We start from the raw sequence: 25137 nt of genomic DNA, 5'->3' as shown, positions 1-25137 counted from the left end.
CGCAGGTGTTGAGCGAAGCGATCGCCGAGCCTGCGTTTGGTTTCGCCGATGTAAATAAGTTGACATCTGGAGCAGCGGATGCAATAGATGAGGTTGGAGGAGGTGCAGGTGAACCTCTGTCTCACCTGGAAAGACTGTTTGGGTCCTTGGATGGAGTTGAGGGGAGAGGTAAAGGGACAGGTGTTGCATCTCGTGCGGTTGCAGGGGAAAGTGAATGGGAATGGGGTGGTTTGGGTAGGAAGGGATGAGTGGACCAGGGAGTTACGGAGGGAACGGTCTCTGCGGAACGCAGAAAGGGGAGTGGATGGGAAAATATGGCCAGTGATGGGGTCCCGTTGTAGGTGACGGAAATGTTGGCGGATGATTTGTTGGATCCGCTGGCTGGTTTGAAGTTGTTTGGAAGGCAACAGCTGCAATTCTGGCATGAGGTTCCCATACATTCAGAGTTGTACAGTATGGAAACAGGCCCTTCGGCCCACCGTCCACTCTGACCAACCACTAACCTAACCTAATTCCGTTTTACTCTACACGGCAGCCAAGTAAACCTACCCAACTGCAATTCTTTGCGAGGTAGGTAGAAACAGGGGCACCTGGAGGAAATCCATGTGGTCACAGAGAGAACATGCAACCTTTACATAGACAATTACCAGAATGAAGACATGATTAGAGGACATTAGCAGTAGGTTGCGGTTGGACAGACTTGCCAGAAGTTGCGGTGAAACTCGATAGAAATATATAAAATTATGAGAGGCATAGATAGCATAGATAATTGGGACCTTTTTCCTGGGATGGAAAAATCAAATACTAGCAGGCATAGCTTTAACGTGTTAAAGTTTAAAGGATATGTTCAGGGCAAGTTTTTTTTTTCTCCAGAGGGTTCTGGGTGCCTGGAATGTGCTGCCAGGAGCGATGGTGGAGGCAAATGGGATAGTGTTATTTAAGAAACATTTGGATAAGCACATGGATATCCAGGAAATGGAAGGATATGGATAAGATAAGGCGGATAAGAGATAGGAGGCCTTGGCATCATGTCGACAGAGACATTGTGGGTCGAAGGGCATGTTCTTGTGTTGTTCCATTCTATGCAGCTGTGTTGCTTGAGAAGTATTGTGTGGAGATAGTAAGGAGCAAGACCTGTGTGATCTGGACAAGTTTCGATCGCCTAGCTTGGGGTCAGAGAGGAATTTCCCAGATTTTTTTCCCCAAATTGGCCTGGGTTTTTATCCGGTTTTTCGCCTCTCCCAGGAGATCACTCAGTTCTTTTGGGTGGGCGGTTGGAGCGGTTGGAGTAGCGGCCGGGCGGTAGGTTTGGAAACCGAGCACGGGGCTTTGTTCTTACAGAGGCCCAGGAGCGGTTGGAGCAGACCACTCTGTAACGTTCCCAGTTAAGGGGGAGTATGAGTGCCAGGGCAGTTTATTGTTCTGGGTGTCGGATGTGGGGAATCTGTGAGTCTGATAGTCTTCCAGACATCCACATCTGCGCCAGGTACGACGAGATGGGGCTCCTAAGGGACCGTATTAGGAACCTGGAGCGGCAGATTGATGACCTCCGTCTGGTCAGGGAGAGTGAGGAGGTTATAGAGAGGAGTTATAGAGAGGTGGTCACTCCAAGACCATGGGAGGTAGACAAGTGGGTCACGTTTAGGGGCGGCAAGGAGCAGAGGCAGGGACTAGAGAGTACCCCAGTGGATGTACCCCTTGGCAATAAATACTCCTGTTTAGGTGTTGTTGAGGAGTACAGCCTACCTGGGGGCAGCGACAGCGCCCGGGCCTCTGGCACGGAGTCCGGCCCTGTTGCTCAGAAGGGTAGGGAAAGGAAGAAGAGAGCGATAGTGATAGGGGACTCTATAGTGAGGGGGTCAGATAGGCGATTCTGTGGACGCAGTCGGGAGACCCGGATGGTAGTTTGCCTCCCTGGTGCCGGTGTCCGGGATGTGTCTGAGCGTGTCCAGGATATCCTGAAAGGGGAGGGAGAGGAGCCAGAGGTCGTGGTACATATAGGTACCAACAATATAGGTAGGATAAGGGAAGAGGTCCTGAAAGGAGAATTTAGGGGGCTTGGAAGAGAGTTTAAAAAAAAAGGACTTCCAAAGTGATAATCTCAGGCTTACTGCCTGTGCCACGCGATAGTGAGAATAGGAATGGAGTGAGGTGGAGGATAAATATACGTGGCTGAGGGACTGGTGCAGGGAGCAGGGATTCAAGTTTCTGGATCATTGGGACCTCTTCTGGGGGAAGTATGACCTGTACAAAAAGGACGGGTTGCATCTGAACCTGAGGGGAACCAATATCCTGGCGGGGAGATTTGCTAAGGTAACTGCGGAGACTTTAAACTAGTACGGTTGGGGGGAGGGACTCAAACACAGATAGCTAATAGGCAGTGTGTGAGGCAGGAGGCAGAAAAGGGAAACACTCAGACCCAATATGTAGGAGAGAAAGAAGTGAAAAGAAATAAACTGAGAATAAGAGATGATGGGTCCCTTAAATGTGTATATTTTAATGCTAGGAGCATTGTAAGAAAGGTGGATGAGCTTAGAGCCTGGATTGACATCTGGAAGTATGATGTTGTGGCGATCAGTGAAACATGGTTGCAGGAGGGTTGCGATTGACAATTAAATATTCCAGGATTTCATTGTTTCAGATGTGATAGAATCGGAGGGGCAAGAGAGCATTGCTTGTCAGGGAGGATATCACAGCAGTGCTTTGGCAGGATAGACTAGAAGGCTCGATTAGGGAGGCTGTTTGGGTGGAACTCAGAAATGAGAAAGGCTTAGCAACACTTATAGGGGTGTATTATAGACCGCCAAATAGGGAACGAGAATTGGAAGAGCAAATATGTCAGGAGATAGCAGATATTAGTAGTAAGCACAGAGTAGTGATTGTGGGTGATTTCAATTTTCCGTACATAGACTGGGAATCACATTCTGTTAAAGGGCTGGATGGTTTGGAGTTTGTAAAATGTGTGCAGGATAGTTTTTTGCAGCAATATGTAGAGGTACCTACCAGAGAAGGGGCAGTGTTGGACCTCCTGTTAGGAAATGAGACGGGTCAGGTGACGGAGGTATGTGTTGAGGAGCACTTTGGGTCTAGTGATCACAATGCCATTAGTTTCAATATCATTATGGAGAAGGTCAAATCTGGACCAATGGTTGAGATTTTGGATTGGAGAAAGGCTAATTTTGAGGAGATGAGAAAGGATTTAAAAGGAGTGAAATGGGACATTTTGTTTTATGATAAGGATATAATAGAGAAATGGAGGATATTTAAAGGTGAAATTTTGAGAGTACAGAGTCTTTATGTCCCTGTTCGGTGGAAAGGAAAGAATAATAATTTGAAAGAGCCGTGGTTTTCCAGGGAAATTGGACACTTGGTTCGGAAAAAGAGGGAGATATACAATAAATATAAGCGGCAGGGAGTAAATGGGGTTCTTGAGGAATATAAAGAATGTAAAAGGAATCTTAAGAAGGAAATTAGAAAAGCGAAAAAAAGATATGAGGTTGCTTTGGCAAGTAATGTAAAAGTAAACCCCAAGGGGTTCTACAGATATGTCAATAGCAAAAGGATAGCGAGGGATAAAATTGGTCCATTAGAGAGTCAGAGTGGACAGCTATGTGCTGAGCCGGAAGAAATGGGGGAGATATTAAACAATTTCTTTCCTTCGGTATTCACCGAGGAGAAGGATATTGAATTATGTGAGGTAAGCGAAACAAGTAGAGTAGTGATGGAAATTATGAGGATTAAAGAAGAGGAGGTACAGACACTTTTGAAAAATATAAAAGTGGATAAGTCTCCAGGTCCTGATAGGATATTCCCTAGGACATTGAGGGAAGTTAGTGCAGAAATAGCAGGGGCTATGACGGAAATATTTCAAACGTCATTAGAAACGGGGATGGTGCCGGAAGATTGGCGCATTGCGCATGTTGTGCCTTTGTTTAAAAAAGGTTCTAAAAGTAAACCTAGCAACTATAGACCTGTTAGTTTGATGTCTGTGGTGGGAAAATTAATGGAAAAGATACTTAGGGACAATATATATAATCACATGGATAAACAAGGCCTGATTAGAAACAGTCAACATGGATTTGTGCCTGGAAGGTCATGTTTGACTAATCTTCTTGAATTTATTGAAGAGGTTACCAGGGAAATTGATAAGGGCAAGGCTGTGGATGTTGTCTATATGGACTTCAGTAAGGCATTTGACAAGGTTCCACATGGAAGGTTGATTAAGAAGGTTAAATCGTTGGGTATTAATAGTGAGGTTGCAAGATGGATTCAACAATGGCTGAATGGGAGATACCAGAGGGTAATGGTTGACAACTGTATGTCAGGTTGGAGGCCAGTGTCTAGTGGAGTACCCCAAGGATCTGTGTTGGGTCCACTGTTGTTTGTCATTTACATTAATGATCTGGATGATGGTGTGGCAAATTGGATTAGTAAATATGCAGATGATACTAAGATAGGTGGTGTAGTTAATAATGAAGTAGATTTTCAAAGTCTACAGAGAGACTTGGGCCTTTTGGAAGGGTGGGCTGAAAGATGGCAGATGGAGTTTAATGCTTATGTGTGAGGTGCTGCATTTTGGTAGGACAAATCAAAATAGGACGTACAGGGTAAATGGTAGGGAATTGAGGAATGCAGTGGAACAGAGGGATCTGGGAATAACTGTGCATTGTTCCCTGAAGGTGGAATCTCATGTGGATAGGGTGGTGAAGAAGGCGTTTGGTATGCTTGCCTTTATAAATCAGAGCATCGAATATAGAAGTTGGGATGTAATGTTGAAATTGTACAGGGCATTGGTGAGGCCGAATCTGGAGTATGGTGTGCAGTTCTGGTCGCCAAATTATAGGAAGGATGTCGACAAAATGGAGAGGGTACAGAGGAGATTTACTAGAATGTTGCCTGGGTTTCAGCACTTAAGCTACAGAGAGAGGTTGAACAGGTTGGGTCTTTATTCTTTGGAGCGTAGAAGGTTAAGGGGGGGACTTGACAGAGGTTTTTAAAATTTTAAGAGGGACGGACAGAGTTGACATGGGTAGGCTTTTCCCTTTGAGAGTGGGGAAGATTCCAACAAGGGGACATAACTTCAGAATTAAGGGACAAAAGTTTAGGGGTAATATGAGGGGTAACTTCTTTACTCAGAGGGTGGTGGCTGTATGGAATGAGCTTCCGGTGGAAGTGGTGGAGGCAGGCTCGATTTTATTATTTAAGAGTAAATTGGATAGGTATATGGATGGGAAGGGATTGGAGGGTTATGGTCTGAGAGCAGGTAGATGAGACTAGTTCAGAGAAAGTGGTCGGCATGGACTGGTAGGGCCGAACGGGCCTGTTTCCGTGCTGTAATTGTTATATGGTTATATGGTTATATGTGCAGGGAGGAGTTTACAACCCAGCGGCAGGAATATTAATTTCTCTCACTTCAAGTAACCCTTATATATCGTCCATGTCCGTCCCTTCCCCACGCGCATTGTTGCACGAGTTTCATTGTCGTCATGTTCAATTCTGCCGTCTGTATAACTTGACATATGATGAAAGAATAGGTCGACTGGGCTTGTATTCGCTGGAATTTAGAAGGATGAGAGGGGATCTTATAGAAACATATAAAATTCTTAAAGGATTGGGAAGGCTAGATGCAGGAAAAATGTTTGCCGATACTGTGGGAGTCCAGAACCTGGGGTCACAGTTTAAGAATAAGGGGTAGGCCATTTAAGTCTGAGATGAGGAAAACGCTTTTCACCCAGACAGTTGTGAATCTGTGGAATTCTCTGCCACAGAAGGCAGTGGAGGCCAATTCATTGGATGTTTTCAAGAGAGAGTTAGATTTAGCTCTCGGGACTAAGGGAATCACGGGATATGTGGAGAAAGCAGGAACGGGATACTGATTTTGGATGATCAGCCATGATCACATTGAATGGTGGTGCTGGCTCGAAGAGCAGAATGTCCTACTCCTGCACCTGTTTTCTATGTTTCTATGTTATCACCTATCTCACAGCCAACAATGGACCATTGTGAGCTCTACAATTCCTTAATGATTATCGTTGCTTTTTGCATATTGTCCATTCATTTGGCTGAAGTACCGTCTATATCTCTCATTCCCCTTTCCCCTGACGCTCAGTCTGAAGAAAGGTCTCGACCCGAAATGTCACCTATTACTTTTCTCCAGAGATGCTGCCTGACCCACTGAGTTACTCCAGCTTTTTGTGTCTATTCTATGTTGAGGATTGACCTCCACGGTCAGCACCAGCGGTCACTGAGGCTCTGAGGCAGTCCTGCACCATGCCACTGTGCTACTTATGTAAATGGGGACGGGCAATTAAAAAAAAAACTACAGAGCTCAATGTGGGATAATGCAGATTCCAAAACTAATATTGATCCCACCATTGATTTGTTCTTGAATGTTGAGTATAAAACGAGGGCTGATGGAGCTCAGTGGGTCAAGCAGCATCTATGCACCCCAGCACTTTGCTTTTTTGCTCAAGATACCAGCATGTGGACTTTGTATTTCCTTGAATTTGATTTCCTCCTCATTCAATCCTTTATTAATCCAAGATCAGATTCCAGAGTTGTTGGGTGTGATTCAGCACCTTGAGCTGTTAATGATACTAACTGAAGGAAGTGTATGATATGACATCATCCTTCCACTTTCCTGCTGGTGTGCCCTTGGCTTGAATATGGCAATTTAAAACAAATAAATCCAGAAATGTGACAATGCTACTTCTGCTGGTCGGCTGCTCTGGAAGGTTAGATCATATGGGAGCCAAAGAGAGCTGGCCGACTGGGTGGAAAATTGGCTGAATGGAAGGAAGGAGAGGTTGATAGTGTAGGCCTGTCACTAGTGGAGAGCCTCAGGGTACAGTGCTGGGCCCATTGCTGAATGTCATCTACATCAATGATTTGGATGAGAACGTATGTTGTATAGGGCCCTAGTGAGACTGCACCTGGAGTACTGTGTGCAGTTTTGGTCTCCACATTTGAGGAAGGATATTCTTGCTATTGAGGGCATACAGCGTAGGTTTACTAGGTTAATTCCCGGAATGGTGGGACTGTCATATGTTGAAAGACTGGAGTGGCTAGGCTTGTATACACTGGAATTTAGAAGGATGAGAGGGGATCTTATCGAAACATATAAGATTATTAAGGGGTTGGACACGTTAGAGGCAGGAAACATGTTCCCAGTGTTGGGGGAGTCCAGAACCAGGGGCCACAGTTTACGCATAAGGGGTAGGCCATTTAGAACGGAGATGAGGAAAAACTTTTTCAGTCAGAATTGTAAATCTGTGGAATTCACTGCCTCAGAAGGCCGTGGAGGCCAATTCTCTGAATGCATTTAAGAGAGAGCTAGATAGAGCTCTTAAGGATAGCGGAGTCAGGGGGTATGGGGAGAAGGCAGGAACGGGGTACTGATTGAGAATGATCAGCCATGATCACATTGAATGGTGGTGCTGGCTCAAAGGGCCGTATGGCCTACTCCTACACCTATTGTCTATTGTACATGGCATGATTAGTAAGTTTGCCAATTACACTAAAGTGGGTATCACAAAATGCTGGAGTAACTCAGCGGGTCAGGCAGCATCTCAGGAGAGAAGGAATGGGTGATGTTTCGATAGACAATAGACAATAGGTGCAGGAGGAGGCCATTCGGCCCTTCGAGCCAGCACCGCCATTCAATGTGATCATGGCTGATCATTCTCAATCATTCGGGGTGGTATTGTGGATGGTTTACGAAAATTACAGCAGGATCTTAATCGGTTGAGCAGGTGAGGTGAAGAATGGTTGATGGAATTTAATACAGAGAAATGTGAGGTGTTGCATTTTGGGAAGTCTAACAAGGGAAGGACCTACATGGTGAATGGCAGGGCTCTAGGGAGTGTTGAAGAGCAGAGAGATCTAAGAGTGCAGGTACATAGTTTCCTAAAAATGTTGTCACAGATAAATAGGGTTGTAAGAAGGCTTTTGGCACATGGGCCTTCATTAGTTAATGTATTGAGTACAGAAGTTGAGGGGTTATGCTGCAGTTGTACAAGGCATTGTTTAGGCCAAATATGGAGGATTGTGTTCACCTTTGGTCGCCCTGTTATAGGAAAGATGTTGTTAAACTGGAAAGGGAGTAGCAAAGATTTATGAGGATGTTGTCAGGACTCGAGAGCCCGAGCTATAAAGAGACGTTGAGCAGGTTAGGACTTAATTCCTTGGAGTGCAGGAGGATGTGGGGTGATCTCATAGAGGTGTATAAGATAATAAGAGGAATAGATCGGGTAAATGCACAGTCTTTACCTAGAGTAGGGAAATCAAGAACCAGAGGACATAGTTTTAAGGCGAGGGGGGGGGGGGGGGGGGGGGAGATTTAATTGGAGCCTGACACAAAGGGTGGTGGATATATGTAATAAGCTGCCAGAGGAGGTAGTTGAGGCAGGTACTATCAAGATGCTTAAAAGATATTTGTACAGGTACACAGCATAAGTTTAGAAGGATATGGGCCAAACCCGAAGAATAAAGGGGAGATCATTTTAAGAATAAAGGGGAGGCCATTTAAAACTGAGGTGGGATAACTTTTTTACCCAGAGAGTTGTGAATTTGTGGAATTCACTGAAATGGCCAATTCACTGGATGAATTTAAAAGAGAGTTAGATAGAGCTCTCGGGGCAAGTGGAATCAAGGGGCCCCTTGATACTGATTAATGGTACAGGTTACTGATTGTGGATGATCAGCCATTATTCCAATGAATGGCAGTGCTGGCTCGAAGGGACAAATGGTCTCCTCCTGCACCTATTTTCTATGTTTCAAACAAAAGCAGGGGGAACTAGTGTGAATGGGGCATGTTGGTCTGCGTGGGAAAGTTGGGCTGAAGGGCCTGTTTCCATGCTTTATGACTCTAAATTAATTATATTTTCAACTTGGTTGAAGATGAAGAGTAGATCCTCCTTGTAAGAGGATCTGTTTGGTTGAGAAGTAGAGTTCTGAACTTGTCCAGAGGGGCAAATGGACTCCAGGATGGAGTGTTGCCTCCCGGTGCCAGGGTTCCGGATGTTTCAGAGTGACTGCAACATTTTCTCAAGGGGGAAGGTGAGTAGCCAGAAGTGACATAGGTTGGAAAAGAGATGAGGTCCTGCAGAATGAATATAAGGAATTGGGCAAAAGAATAAAAAGCAGGATCTGAAGGGTAGCAATGTCCAGATTACTTCTGGAGCCATGCAATAGATAATAGACAATAGGTGCAGGAGTAGGCCATTCGGCCCTTCAAGCCAGCACCGCCATTCAATGTGATCATGGCTGATCATTCTCAATCAGTACCCCGTTCCTGCTTTCTCCCCATACCCCCTGACTCCGCTATCCTTAAGAGCTCTATCTAGCTCTCTCTTGAATGTATTCAGAGAATTGGCCTCCACTGCCCTCTGAGGCAGAGAATTCCACAGATTCACAACTCTCTGACTGAAAAAGTGTTTCCTCATCTCTGTTCTAAATGGCCTACCCCTTATTCTTAAACTGTGGCCCCTGGTTCTGGACTCCCCCAACATTGGGAACATGTTTCCTGCCTCTAATGTGTCCAATCCCTTAATAATCTTATACGTTTCGATAAGATCCCCTCTCATCCTTCTAAATTCCAGTGTATACAAGCCTAGTCGCTGCACTTTCAACATATGACAGTCCTGCCATTCCGGGAATTAACCTCGTAAACCTACGCTGCACGCCCTCAATAGCAAGAATATCCTTCCTCAAATTTGGAGACCAAAACTGCACACAGTACTCCAGGTGCGGTCTCACTAGGGCCCTGAACAACTGCAGAAGGACCTCTTTGCTCCTATACTCAACTCCGCTTGTTATGAAGGCCAACATTCCATTGGCTTTCTTCTCTGCCTGCTGTACCTGCATGCTTCCTTTCAGTGACTGATGCACTAGGACACCCAGATCACGTTGTACGTCCCCTTTTCCTAACTTGACACCATTCAGATAAAAATCTGCCTTCCTATTCTTACCACCAAAGTGGATAACCTCAGACTTATCCACATTAAACTGCATCTGCCAAGCATCCGCCCACTCACACAACCTGTCCAAGTCACCCTGCAACCTCATAGCATCTTCCTCACAGTTCACACTGCCACCCAGCTTTGTATCATCTGCAAATTTGCTAATGGTACTTTTAATCCCTTCATCCAAGTCATTGATGTATATTGTAAATAGCTGCGGTCCCAACACCGAGCCTTGCGGTACCCCACTAGTCACTGCCTGCCATTCTGAAAGGGACCCATTTATCCCCATTCTGCTTTCTGTCTGTCAACCAAATTTCTATCCATGTCAGTACCCTACCTCCAATACCATGTGCTCTAATTTTGCCCACCAATCTCCTATGTGGGACTTTGTCGAAGGCTTTCTGAAAGTCGAGGTACACCACATCCATCGGCTCTCCCCTGTCAATTTTCCTAGTTACATCCTCAAAAAATTCCAGTAGATTAGTCAAGCATGATTTCCTCTTTGTAAATCCATGCTGACTCGGAACGATCCTGTTACTAATGCACAAATGAAGGCATCAATAAGACGATAGGACAGATAAGTGCATGTCTGTGGAGTTGGTGTAGGAGGCAGCAATTCAAATCTTTGAACCATTGAGATCTCTACTGGCGTAGAGATAGCATTTACAAGAGGGAAGTGGGTTGGACTTGAACTGAAGGAGGACGAATATCCTGGCAACTTTGTAAGTGCTACCTGGGAGGATTCAGTTTAGTTTATTTTAGAGATAAGGCACGGAAACAGGCCCACCGGGTTCGCACCGACCAGCGATTCCCGCATATTAACATTATACCTACACACACTAGAGAGAATTTACAGTTATATCAAGCCAATTTACCTACATTTGGAGTGTGGGAGGAAACCAAAGAACTTGGAGGAAACCCACGCGGTCACGGGGAGAACGTACAAACGCCGTACAGATAGCACCCTAGTCGGGATTGAAACCGGGTCTCCGGTGCCTCAAGTGGTGTAAGGCAGCAACTCCACCGCTGCGTCCCCGGGCCTCCCTTGGACTGGATCAGCAGAGGGACTGGTTTCAATGCAGCAGGAAAGCAGGGGGAGGCTGGAAGTCGATACAGAAGTCAATGACAGCAGGTTCAATAGACAGGATAAGGAGGAGCACAGCAGGGAGTGAGGAAAGACGGTTGGGTTAAGTGGCATTTAATCCGATACAAGAGATCTGACAAGGAAGGCAAATGAAGTCAGCGCTTGGATGAGAACGTGCGTCTGGGACGTTGGAGCTATTACAGAAGCCTGGCTAAGGGCGGGACAGTACTGGAGGTTTAATGTACAGGTGCTAGAGGCAAGATAAAGTTGGGAGTAGTTAATTTTTTGATTAAGGAGAACATCATAGCAGTAGTCCAAGAAAACATTACTGAGGATTTATTCACAAAATGCTGGAGTAACTCAGCAGGGGAGAAGGAATGGGTGACGTTTCGGGTCGAGACCCTTCTTCAGACCAGCATCTGCCGTTATTTTCTTAAACATTACTGAGGGTTCATCTCGTGAGGCTATATGAGTGGAGCCGAAAACTAACAAGACGATGATCACTTTGTTGGTAGTGCACTATAGGTTGCCAAATAGCATATTTATTCCTCTAATTCTCATTGACTAATAGAGTTGTCATAGTAGGAGATTTTAACTTTCCCAATATAGACTGTGGCTGCCATTGTGCTAAGGCCTTAAATGGGGTGGTATCGGTCAAGAATGCTCAGGAAAGTTTCCTCTGGCAACACTCAGATGGCCCACAAGGTGGAAGGCTAAACCTGACCTGTTCTGTGGGAATTGGGCGGGGGAACTGAATGAAGCATCATGGGTAGCACTTTGGGACCATTGACCACAGTTCTATGAGCTCACAAATTGTTATGGATAAAGATGGGGCATCTTAGTCTCCATGGACAAGTTGGGCCACAGGGCCTGTTTCTGGGGTGTATGACTGAGTCAGAAACAATTTGATGATTGTTTCTGAAATTAAATATACCAAGAATATTGATGACTATTTATTAGTACACACTGGGTGACTCTCGCAAGGATGAGTGATAAGCATTTGGGGAGATTTTTTCTGTGGTTGCTCACAGAGGAGGGTGACTTTTAGCAGTAACATTTTCACCTCTAAAATAATACTTTCTCGATGTAACAAAGTATAATACAGTTCATTGTAATGCAAAGAGAATGCATTCACTATATCCCGTTGTTTTCTGTACACCAATATGTCTTTTTTGTTGTTGCAGTATACAAAGGTTTGGATCCCTGACCCAGAGGAAGTTTGGAAATCAGCAGAAATCGTCAAGAACTACAAAGATGGGGATGAGATCCTTCACCTTAAACTGGAAGATGAAATGGTCAGTATTGTTTGGGCTATGGACAGAAGAATGGAAACTTTCTGCCAACGCCAGGTGTTGAGTCTTGGGTGACACACTTAAAGACAAGAAATTTAAAAGTAACTCGGGTTAAAGCGAAAGGAAGGCACCTGAGCAGCGATAGCCACTCAATTCGTGTGAGATACTACACATGGTCTAACAATGCAAGTATTCTACAAGGCAATTAGTATGCAGAGGAAAGTGGAGAAGCAGCAATGCCCTAACCCTCACAGGTCAGATGTTCCTCAGAGGAAGTTTACATCTTTTCAGATGTGGGTAGGAACGCAGAAGGAATCTCATCTGTAATTATGTAAACTTCCTCTTGAAAGGTATTAGATTCATTGTTGTATTTGTGATGATTAGTCAGCATGTGTAACATTCTCTTCTGCTTTTGATTATTGGACTCAGCTGGGAAGTCAGAAAGTTTGTGGTTTACACTCCAGGTAAGTGCAGTATTGTTAAAGAATTACTGTTCCAGTTGTCAAATCTATTATACGTGATCATTTGGAACCCCACCTGCCTCTCTTTGTGGATGTAAAAGATCTGATATTTGAAGAAAATAGGGTTCTCCTTTTGCAGTTGATTTTTTAAAAAAAGGTACTCCCTTGCCACAAAAAGAGATATTCAGGAAATTGATTTTGTGGGATATCTTGTGCATATTAGCTGCAATATTCATCTTCGGAATAACATTGTTAATGCTTTGAAATTACATGAATATGAAATCTGATTGGATATCCTGAGAACATGAATAAAGCTACATAAAGTAGACCAGAAATTTGCTTTGCATTGCATTGTGAAAGAAAAATGAAAAATCCAGGGAAACTTAATTAAAATAGAACTGAATGGCAATGTGCAACATTAGTAGAAAGATAACGCTTCTGATATGGCACTTCGAATGACCACAATTTGGAAGTGTTGTAGTTTGGAACTTTTAATAAATAGAAATTAAGCCAAGGCTGGATGAAGGATGGAAACTGTGGACTTCCAAAGATAGAAGAGTAAGCACAGGAACTGGATCTGAAGCCCACAATGGCTGCCCTGATCATGAAGCCAATCTAACTAATGTTCATATCCCTCTATTCTGTGCCTATTCATGTGCACAAATTTCTTGTATCCAATGATATGCAATCAGATCCACTTCCACCATCTCCTTTAACTCTGTTCCAGGCATTTGTCACTCTCCGAGTTTTAAAAAAATTTCATGCTCTCCTTTCAACTTTGCTGTCTGTGCTTAAGTTTAACCCATGTCCATTGTCTTCACCGTGTGTGTGTTAACTCTTACATGAAATAAAGCATGAGTGGCCTTGGCCCTGGGTCTGACACCACAGCTGAAAACTGCTGATAAATATAGGCAGAGACCAATAAGATTGAACAGCAAGTCACAAATTTGGAGAGATTTCCCTCAAAGGTTTTAGTTGAGGCACATTACGAAGTAAAGATCCTCTGGGTATTGAGAATGGACCGCGATTCTTGTTGCTAACCCCTGGGAGCACTTGGTGGGAGGAAATATTAAATCAATGATTACATGTAGATATAATTTTTAACAACTACAAGTCTCTGGAGTCAAAATAAGAAATATGAAAATAGGATAATATAAGAAGAATATAATGCATTGCTTTAACGATCAGGATCAAACAAATTAAGGGCTACTGTTTCTATCTATTGAATAACTAATCATATCCACTTCCACCACCTCCTTTGGCTGTGTTCCAGGCATTTGTCATTCTCCGTGTTTTTAAAATGTATTCAAGAGAGAGTTAGATAGAGCTCTTGGAACAAACGGAATCAAGGGATATGGGGGAAAAATCAGGAACAGGGTACTGATTCTGGATGATCAGCCATGATCAAATTGAATGGCGGTGCTGGGATGAAGGGCCGAATGGCCTACTCCTGCACCTACTTTCTATGTTTCTATCTGTGGGCTATGATCAGTTCTCAGCTACAGCTTTTATGTGCAGAGACATTTTTTCGACATTTGGATCTGTTCTGCACATACTCTTCTGGTTCACTGTGTTTGCATTCCTTACGGCAAAAGAACATGTTGCTCAATATCTGGATAACGTGACCTATGGGCTGTACAAGGAGACTCCACGTTTGTGCTCTCGATGTGTGCTATTGTGTGTTTCTTCATTTGGAATGCAGATTAATGTATATTTTGATAAATCCTAAATGAACAAATCAGATAATTTTGTAGGAAAACTCTGAACGAGCAGAGCATAGCTCCTGAATGGGATTTAAACAACTCTCTATTAACCCTTGTTACAATTAAATAACATTTTGTCCTTTGATGTCATCATTTAGAATGTTTTGACGTTCACTTGTTACATGGAACAGCACAGCACAGACACAGGCCCTTCGGCCCACAATGTTTGCGCTGAACACGATGCCAAATTAAACTCCTTTCATCTGCCTGTACATGATCCATATCCATGCCTTCCAGTCCTCCACCATTCTCTGTGTAAAAAAAAAACTGTCCCGCACATCTCCATTAAACGTTCCCCCTCTCACCTTATAACAATGCCTTGTAACATTTCCACCCTGGGGAAAAAGGATCTGACTGTCCACCCTAAAGTCTGATTAAAGATAGTTCAAAGATTTCCAAAGAGGTAGATGGTAGTTCGGGACAATGCTCTAGCAAGTGAGAGGACAGTTTAGTTGCATGATAACCATTAGCCCTAAGAGCTGTATCTAACTCTCTCTTGAATACATCCATTGGTTGGGCCTCCACTGCCTTCTGTGGTAGAGAATTCCTTAGATTCACAACTCTCTGGGTGAAAACGTTTTTCCTCATCTCAGTCCTCCCCGGCCCATGATGGCTCAATGTAGAGAAGCTCAAAACTCACATCTGCTCCTCTCTCCCTGACACCTTGGACCCTCTTCAGTTTGCATATAGACCAAACAGGGGCACGGACGATGCCATCGCCATGGCAATACATACTGCGCTCACCAACCTGGACAAAGGAAATACATACATGAGAATGCTCTTTATTGACTACAGCTCGGCATTCAACACTAATATTCCCTCAAAACTCGTCCCCAAGCTCCTTGATCTTGGACTGGAGACCTTCATCTGCGGATGGATATTCGATTTCCTGACGAGCAGGCCCCAGGAGGTGAGAATTGGCAGCCACACCTCTTCCTCACTGATCCTCAACACAGGCACACCACAGGGCTGTGTGCTCAGTCCTCTCCTGTACTCCCTGTCCACGCACGACTGTACTGCTAAGCACAGCTTTAACATCATCCTAAAGTTTGCTGATGACACGACCATCTTGGGCCTCATCACAGACAACAATGAGACAGATGGTGCCAAGAAAATAACCTCTCTCTCAATGTCAGCAAAACTAAAGAGATGATGGTGGACTATAGGAGACAGTGGGGGAGTGGACACCTCCCCATCCACATCGGTGATGCTGAGGTTGAAAGGGTCAGCAGCTTTAAGTTCCTCGGTGTGCACATCACTGAGGACCTTTCTTGGACACTGCACACGGACACAATAACAAAGAAGGCCCACCAGCGGCTCTTTTTCCTGAGAATGAGGCAGTTTGGCATGAACGCCAGCATCCTCACAAACTTCTACAGATGCACCATCGAGAGCCTGCTGACGGGCTGCATTACAGTCTGGTACGGGAACTGTTCTGCCCACAGCCACAAATCACTACAGAGAGTGGTGAAGACGGCACAGCACATCACTGGCAACTGTCTCCCAGCCATTCAGGACATTTTCTACCGGTGGTGCCTGCAGAAGGCATGCAGCATCATCAAGGACCACAGCCACCCAGCACGCAGGCTGTTCTCCTTGTTACCGTCAGGCAGACGATACAGGAGTATGGCTGCGCGTACCACCAGACGTAAGAACAGTTTCTACCATCAGGCCATCAGGCTTCTGAACTCATAAACACATTTCACATCATATATGTTGATCATTTTAATATTGTCTTTTTACTTTACTAATGTAATTTTTATTTTATTTATCATTGGAATATTACTGCTGAGGCGACCCGTTGTCTTGTCAAATACATTTTATTGTATCGTTGACCCTGTGCCAACCTACATATGACAAATAAAATTATTATTATTATTAAGCTATCAAGGTGGCATTGTCAATTTTGAGTGCCCATGGATAGCCTACATTAAAAGTAGATGAAGATTACCATCTCCCGCACTATTCACCCACCCACCCAGTCAGGGATCTATGGTGGTGTCTGCAGTTCTCACATTGGCCTTACCACTCACCTCAGCACCATAGGAAAATAATTCACCCTTGATTCTGAGGAACCATTTAAGAATGGGGAGCAGCGGAGGTTTGGTGATTGTGAAGGTCAGCAATTGGTGTCAGGAAGGCAAAGGAGGATATGGGAATGCAGCAAAGATATAAATAGGTTTGTGATATGAAATGTCCATCTGCCCAGCACAACCGAGTAATCTCCAATGCTGTGCCCTATTTGGGCTGAGGCTGTGACAGTTTATGAGAAAGGTAGTAAAATGGGCTGCAGAGTTTGAAACTTTGGGCCGGAGTTGAATTGGCTGGCGTCCATCTTCCCAATGTGGTTGGTCAGGATTTTATGTGTACACTGTTTGACAGCTGAGCAAACATTGTTTTGCATTGCAGTTTTTGTGTAATTGAAGATACAGTGAACTCCCTCATTCTAACATCTGTAAGCCTGAATTCATCCAAAACTCATATACCCATTTATAGACAATAGACAATAGGTGCAGGAGGAGGCCATTCGGCCCTTCGAGCCAGCACCACCATTCAATGTGATCATGGCTGATCATTCTCAATCAGTACCCCGTTCCTGCTTTCTCCCCATACCCTCTGACTCCGCTATCCTTAAGAGCTCTATCTAGCTCTCTCTTGAATGTATTCAGAGAATTGGCCTCCACTGCCCTCTGAGGCAGAGAATTCCACAGATTCACAACTCTCTGACTGAAAAAGTTTTTCTTCATCTCTGTTCTAAATGGCCTACCCCTTATTCTTAAACTGTGGCCCCTGGTTCTGGACTCCCCCAACATTGGGAACATGTTTCCTGCCTCTAACATGTTCAACCCCTTAATAATCTTATAAGATAATAATATAATCGATAAGATCCCCTCTCATCCTTCTAAATTCCAGTGTATACAAACCTAGTCGCTCCAGTCTTTCAACATATGACAGTCCCGCCATTCCGGGAATTAACCTAGTAAACCTACGCTGCACGATCAGTGGGTTTCGAGCTGTTTACGCAAGAAAGAGGAATGATACTCAGCGGTTTTGGGAGAGAATGCTGCAGCATGGAGACATTCACAGTTGAAGGGGTGGTTGCTCATGATAAAGCATTTAAGTTTAGGGAGGATTAAGCAGGCAAGAGATCCGTATGAGAGTATGAGCTGCGGCAGATGAGAAAGAGGAAATCCCGTTCTACCCATAAAAAAATCCCGTTCTACCCATTGACTCCTGGTGAAGCGGTACCATGTTTTTAAAACTCGCATTCTTATTTTTCTGATCATTCTTTGGCCTTCTTGCTCCTCTTTCTCATCTGCCGCAGCTCGTACTCTCATATACGGATCTCTTGCCTGCTTAATCCTCCCTAAACTTAAATGCTTTATCATGAGCAACCACCCCTTCAACTGTGAATGTCTCCATGCTGCAGCATTCTCTCCCAAAACCGCTGAGTATCATTCCTCTTTCTTGCGGAAACAGCTCGAAACCCACTGCTTTGTGTTTGATCATTGTCCCGTGAAGCACCTCAGAATATTTTACTGTGTTCAAGGGATTAAGTAAATAAAATGGATGGTATATTGCTTCTTGTTGCAGTACTTGAATCTGATATATTTATTATGACTAACAATCGGTTAACTGCAATGTGTGATTCGCTTTAGCATTAAGCTTCTGTCCATTCTCTCTCACAAGATATGTTTTATACATCAGTATATCTCTGAGAGAAATCTATTCCAAATATTGCTAAAAATGTACTAAATAAAGCATCAAAGATCACACCTTCTGCAAAGGGGGTCCTTAAGAAACCCAACAAATTTAATAAAGATGAATATATTCTTCTGATGGAATAGCACATGCCTTCAAGTCGACTTGAGTCATAATATTTTTGGAGGCACAAGAGAGTGCAGATCAGAATCTGTAGCAATAAAAAGGAGAGCTGCTGAGGGAACACAGTGGGGTCAGGCAGCATGTGTGGAGGGAAATGGACAGATGACACCATGCCAAGACCTTCATTGAGATAGTGTTTTAGGTTCTATATGTCTCGCCGGCATAAAAGATATCTATATGCGATGGCATTTGATGGATTTTTTTTAGGATGTTTACAAGCCATTATTAAATCAAATTCTTTGCCCCTTTTGTGGTTCTTGGATTTGTTGCAGCCTCTCGAACATCCTGTCAATTCCAAGGCCAATCAGTTGCCTTTCCTGCGTAATCCCGATATCCTTGTGGGTGAGAATGACCTGACGGCTCTCAGTTATCTTCATGAACCTGCTGTGCTCCACAACTTGAAGGTCCGCTTCCTCGAGTCCAATGCCATATACACGTACTGCGGTGAGTAAAGAAATTGCAACCAGTGTTACAGTGATGGGAGGGAGGGAGGGCATCCTGCAGGTAAGATTGTGCTAGTGCACTACGAGAGGGACAGGTGGAATGTTTAAGGTGCCACCTTGTTGATATATGAAGCAAACACCGCAATGAATGAATTGAATGATACTTAATTATCACATGTGACAAGTCGCAGTGAGATTCTTTATTTTACGTACACAAGTATCCAAAGAGTCGCCACATACATGGCGCCGACAAAGTTACACCGTATCTCATTTGGTCTCCAATGTTCTCCGTGGCCTCCCCACGCTGGGTCCCTCTTTGTTCTCGGCGGCACATCCAGCACCCACAGCAACATCTGGCACCCACGTGGCTGTCCGACCTCCAGCACCCCCAAAGGTCGGCAGAGGAGATGTGCAGAAACAAATTGCTTCTCCACTCTGTCAGTGGATCACCAGTTTCCTGACAGACAGGAAGCAGCATGTGAGGCTGGGAAAGCACATCTCGGACCCACAGACCCTCAGCATAGGAGCACCGCAAGGCTGCGTACTCTCTCCTCTCCTTTACTCTCTCGACACCAATTTCTGCCCCTCCACAGACACCCCTGTCAAGCTTCTCAAGTTTGCAGATGACACAACCCTGATTGGGCTGATCCAGTATGGGGAGGAATCTGCCTACAGACAGGAAGTGACACAGCTGGCGGCCTGGTGCCTTTGCAACAACCTGGAGCTCAATGCTCTTAAGACAGTGGAATTTATTCTAGACTTTAGGAGAGCTCCCCCTCCCCTCCCCCCACTCACCGTCAACAACACCACAGTCACATCTGTGGAGTCATTTAAGTTTCTTGGAACCATCATCTCCAGGGACCTTAAATGGGAGGCCACCATCGACTCCACAGTCAAAAAGGCCCATCAGAGGATGTACTTCCTGCGGCAGCTGAGAAAATACAACCTGCCACAGGCAATGATGGTCCAGTTCTATACTGCCATCGTAGAGTCTGTCCTCGCCTTCTCCATTATGGTCTGGTTTGGCTCAGCCACCAAGCATGACATCCGGAGGCTGCAGCACATCCTCTGGATCAGCCGAGAAGGTCATTGGCTGCAACCTTCCCCCCATCGATGAACTGTACACTGCAAGGGCCAGGAAGCGAGCGGGGTAAGATCATCTCTGACCACTCTCACCCTGGCCACAAACTCTTTGAAGCACTTCCCTGTGGAAGGCGACTCTGGACTGTCAAAGTTGCCACAGCCAGACATAAAAACAGCATTATTCCATGAGCAGTAGCTCTACTCAACAACCAAAAGTCTATAGCTTCCTTTTGCTCTGGTATTTTATTTCATTCTTCACATGTTTATATTATAATGTTTTATTTTTAACTGTCTACTGTATATCGAGTTGTTACTTGCGAGCAAAGCACCAAGGCAAATTCCTTGTGTGTATACATACTTGGCTAATCGAATTTATTCAATTCAATAATTTAAGAGGTTTAACTAATAATTAGTTGACCTATTGCTTACAACAACTTATATTCCAAATAATTAATGTTTAAAAATATCCATCACTGTTCACATATGAACTATTACCATCAACATTGGACAAGATACATCAGGAGATACTGATCCAGTCTGTAGAAAGGGTCTCGACCCGAAACATCACCCATTCCTTCTCTCTAGAGATGCTGCCTGTCCCGCTGAGTTATTCCAGCATTTTGTGTCTACCAATGACCAAAGGCTTGGTCAAATAAGTACATTTTCAGTAGCAACCTAAAAAAGGAATGGTAAGGAGAAATATCGAGATTTAGGCCATCAATCGCAGAGGCATTAAAATTTGGGCGTCCAAATTGAGACTAGTTTTGAGATAGTGCAGGTGTTTTGGAGAATTATAGTGGAGATATTTAGAGAGAAAGGGAGGCAAGGCAATGGACATTTTTTGAAAACTTGAGATCAAAATATCGGTTAAAAGAGGGCTGGTGTGGGTCAGCATAGTGATGATAGAGAGATGAGAACTGCTGAAAGGTAGGACACTAGCAACAGAATAATGAAGGAGTTCACGATAAAGGAGGTTGCATGATAGAGGTCGGACAGTAATGCACTGGAATAGAAGCATGGAAGTAATAGACTATGGATGAGGGCTTCAGCAGAAGATTTGCCAAGGCACAGGCAGGATTGGCTGATTATGGATTTGAAAATATGCAATCATTGTGATCATGCGGTCATGTGAATTAACAGTCATCTCTGGACCAAATATGATACCAAGGTTGTAAACAGTCCAGTTTAAACGATACTAGGTTGAAGGGCAGAGTCCACGTTTAAGGGACAGAATTGAACAATGGCTCTCGAAATGGGTGGTAAAGAATGCTTTTAGTACAACATCTTCTCGCTCTGTGATTCCTCCTGCTATCCGACTCTACGGCCACGTTTTAAACATGTTACTTGTTCTTCATTCCCTTTGTCCTGTTTTCGCACCCTACACTTCCTTATCCATATACTTCCTTATATATGTACCTCCCTCTCCCCTGACATCAGTCTGAAGAAGGGTCTCGACCCGAAATGTCACCCATTCCTTTTCTCCAGAGATGCTGGCTGTCCCGCTGAGTTACTCCAGCATCCTGTGTCTATCTTTGGTTTAAACCAGCATCTGCAGTTCCTTCCCATACGCTTTTCGTACATTGACCTCCTTCAGTCATGATATTGAATATTGAAGTTGGGGTGTTATGTTACAGTTGGCGATGCTGCATTTGGAGTATTGTATTCATTTTTGATCACCCTGCTATAGCAAGGATGTCATGAGGTTGGAAGGGATGCAGAGGCAATTTACGGGGATGTTGCCAAGACTCGAGGCCCTGAGGTATGAGAATTTGGACAGGCTAGCAATTTATTCCTTTGCGCTCAGACAGCTGAGCTGTGATTTTATAAGAGGTCTATAAAGTCATAATGTAACTAAATAGGGTGAATGCACAGAGTCCCTTATCCAGAGAAGGGGAATCAAGAACCAGAGGACAACGGTTTATGGTGACAATAGACAATAGACAATAGACAATAGGTGCAGGAGTAGGCCATTCAGCCCTTCGAGCCAGCACTGCCATTCAATGCGATCATGGCTGATCACTCTCAATCAGTACCCCGTTCCTGCCTTCTCCCCATACCCCCTAACTCCGCTATCCTTAAGAGCTCTATCCAGCTCTCTCTTGAAAGCATCCAACGAACTGGCCTCCACTGCCTTCTGAGGCAGAGAATTCCACACCTTCACCACCCTCTGACTGAAAAAGTTCTTCCTCATCTCCGTTCTAAATGGCCTACCCCTTATTCTTAAACTGTGGCCCCTTGTTCTGGACTCCCCCAACATTGGGAACATGTTATCTGCCTCTAATGTGTCCAATCCCCTAATTATCTTATATGTTTCAATAAGATCCCCCCTCATCCTTCTAAATTCCAGTGTATACAAGCCCAATCGCTCCAGCCTTTCAACATACGACAGTCCCGCCATTCCGGGAATTAACCTAGTGAACCTACGCTGCACGCCCTCCATAGCAAGAATATCCTTCCTCAAATTTGGAGACCAAAACTGCACACAGTACTCCAGGTGCGGTCTCACCAGGGCCCGGTACAACTGTAGAAGGACCTCTTTGCTCCTATACTCAACTCCTCTTGTTACGAAGGCCAACATTCCATTGGCTTTCTTCACTGCCTGCTGTACCTGCATGCTTCCTTTCATTGACTGATGCACTAGGACACCCAGATCTCGTTGAACTCCCCCTCCTCCTAACTTGACACCATTCAGATAATAATCTGCCTTTCTATTCTTGCTTCCAAAGTGAATAACCTCACACTTATCTACATTAAACTGCATCTGCCATGTATCCGCCCACTCACACAACCTGTCCAAGTCACCCTGCAGCCTTATTGCATCTTCCTCACAATTCACACTACCCCCCAACTTAGTATCATCTGCAAATTTGCTAATGGTACTTTTAATCCCTTCGTCTAAGTCATTAATGTATATCGTAAATAGCTGGGGTCCCAGCACCGAACCTTGCGGTACCCCACTGGTCACTGCCTGCCATTCCGAAAGGGACCCATTTATCCCCACTCTTTGCTTTCTGTCTGTCAACCAATTTTCTATCCATGTCAGTACCCTACCCCCAATACCATGTGCCCTAATTTTGCCCACTAATCTCCTATGTGGGACCTTGTCGAAGGCTTTCTGAAAGTCGAGGTACACCACATCCACTGACTCTCCCTTGTCAATTTTCCTAGTTACATCCTCAGAAAATTCCAGTAGATTTGTCAAGCATGATTTCCCCTTCGTAAATCCATGCTGACTCGGAATGATCCCGTTACTGCTATCCAAATGCTCAGCAATTTCGTCTTTTATAATTGACTCCAGCATCTTCCCCACCACTGATGTCAGACTAACTGGTCTATAATTACCCGTTTTCTCTCTCCCTCCTTTCTTAAAAAGTGGGATAACATTTGCTATCCTCCAATCCACAGGAACTGATCCTGAATCTATAGAACATTGAAAAATGATCTCCAATGCTTCCACTATTTCTAGAGCCACCTCCTTAAGTACTCTGGGATGCAGACCATCAGGCCCTGGGGATTTATCAGCCTTCAGTCCCATCAGTCTACCCAAAACCATTTCCTGCCTAATGTGGATTTCCTTCAGTTCCTCCATCACCCTAGGTTCTCCGGCCCCTAGAACATTTGGGAGATTGTGTGTATCTTCCTCAGTGAAGACAGATCCAAAGTAACGGTTTAACTCGTCTGCCATTTCTTTGTTCCCCATAATAAATTCCCCTGCTTCTGTCTTCAAGGGACCCACATTTGCCTTGACTAATTTTTTCCTCTTCACGTACCTAAAAAAACTTTTGCTATCCTCCTTTATATTATTGGCTAGTTTACCCTTGTACCTCATCTTTTCTCCCCGTATTGCCTTTTTAGTTAACTTTTGTTGCTCTTTAAAAGAGTCCCAATCCTCTGTCTTCCCACTCTTCTTTGCTATGTTATACTTCCTCTCCTTAATTTTTATGCTGTCCCTGACTTCCCTCGTCAGCCACAGGTGTCTCTTACTCCCCTTAGAGTCTTTCCACCTCTTTGGAATAAATTGATCCTGCAACCTCTGCATTATTCCCAGGAATACCTGCCATTGCTGTTCTACCGCCTTCCCTGCTAGGGCCTCCTTCCAATCAATTTTGGCCAGCTCCTGCCTCATGCCTCTGTAATCCCCTTTGCTATACTTACGTGAGAGGCGTAAGATTTAATTGGAAAGGTCTAGAGGGATATTGGCCAAATGCAGGTAAATGGGACTAGCTTAGATGGGACATGGATGGGTTGGGCTGAAGACCCTGCTTCTAAACTCTATGACTCTGTCCAAAAACAATGAGATCAGTATTTCCTGTACTTCGCGACCAAATTTTGGACATGCAGTTATAAAGGAGGGTTACGTAAGGCTTGATTACATGCTCTGGTTCTCAATGGTGTCAACAGTTGGCAGTAGATGACAATACCAAGGGACCTGGGATGGATTGCTCGAGGTAGGGGTGAAAACCAGAGATAAAGTTTTTGAAGAGGATGACAAGCCTTTGAGTGTGATTTGCTGGCTATGACTGGATTGTTAAGAATGGAATTCAAGTAGGTAAAGCTTGCAGTATGTTTTCAGAAGGCTGTTGTGTTCAATGGTGCCAAAAAACTGTAGGTAGGTTTAGCAGGACGAAGGAGCTGGGTTTTCTTTGTCACGGATGGGTTTTTTTGCATCAGAGCCACTTTGATAGTGGGAAAGCATGCAGGTGTACATTCAAGGACAAAAGAATGGTTGAGGGTGGGGCAATATATTTAATGTTTGGCCTTTAATATAACAATGCATTTGCTTATGACTAAACTCGAGAGGTTGATTAACAGTTTAACAACATTTTTAATGTAATCTGAGACACATACATTGCAGTGAACTTGGTAAATATTGCACAACCAATATTGACATAGTTTAAGGTCTCGAAGGTTACAGTTTAAGCTCAACAATTGAATTGATTTTTTGAGACTATTAATGACATTTTTAATATTAACTGGACTGAGGTGGACCCATTGGGTCCAAATCTCTCCTGTGGGCCTCTCCTGGGGCAACGCTCCCCCAACTGACGATCTTGCTGGCCCGGCAAACCTCTCGAACTGACAAAGCCCATTGGCGGGCGGGGGGGGGGGGAAGTGTCCCTCGGGGGCCATGGGTGGGCGAAGCAAAGGGGAGAGGGTGCCACTC

At 44.4% G+C, this 25137-nt stretch overlaps 1 protein-coding gene across 2 annotated transcripts in view; it reads left to right on the top strand.

The window, feature by feature from the left end:
- myo5b (myosin VB) overlaps window positions 1–25137 on the top strand; it is a 199795-nt gene that overhangs the window by 55115 nt on the left and 119543 nt on the right. For both annotated transcript variants that reach the window (XM_078420320.1, XM_078420249.1), the window contains exons 2-3: window positions 12231–12341; window positions 18720–18891. In XM_078420320.1, the coding sequence (XP_078276446.1) occupies window positions 12231–12341; window positions 18720–18891 (283 nt within the window). The remainder of the gene's footprint in view (window positions 1–12230; window positions 12342–18719; window positions 18892–25137) is intronic.

The sequence above is a fragment of the Rhinoraja longicauda genome, chromosome 1 (genome assembly GCF_053455715.1).
Source record: "Rhinoraja longicauda isolate Sanriku21f chromosome 1, sRhiLon1.1, whole genome shotgun sequence".
Lineage (NCBI taxonomy): Eukaryota > Metazoa > Chordata > Chondrichthyes > Rajiformes > Arhynchobatidae > Rhinoraja > Rhinoraja longicauda.
This window is presented reverse-complemented; position numbering and strand designations above follow the sequence as displayed.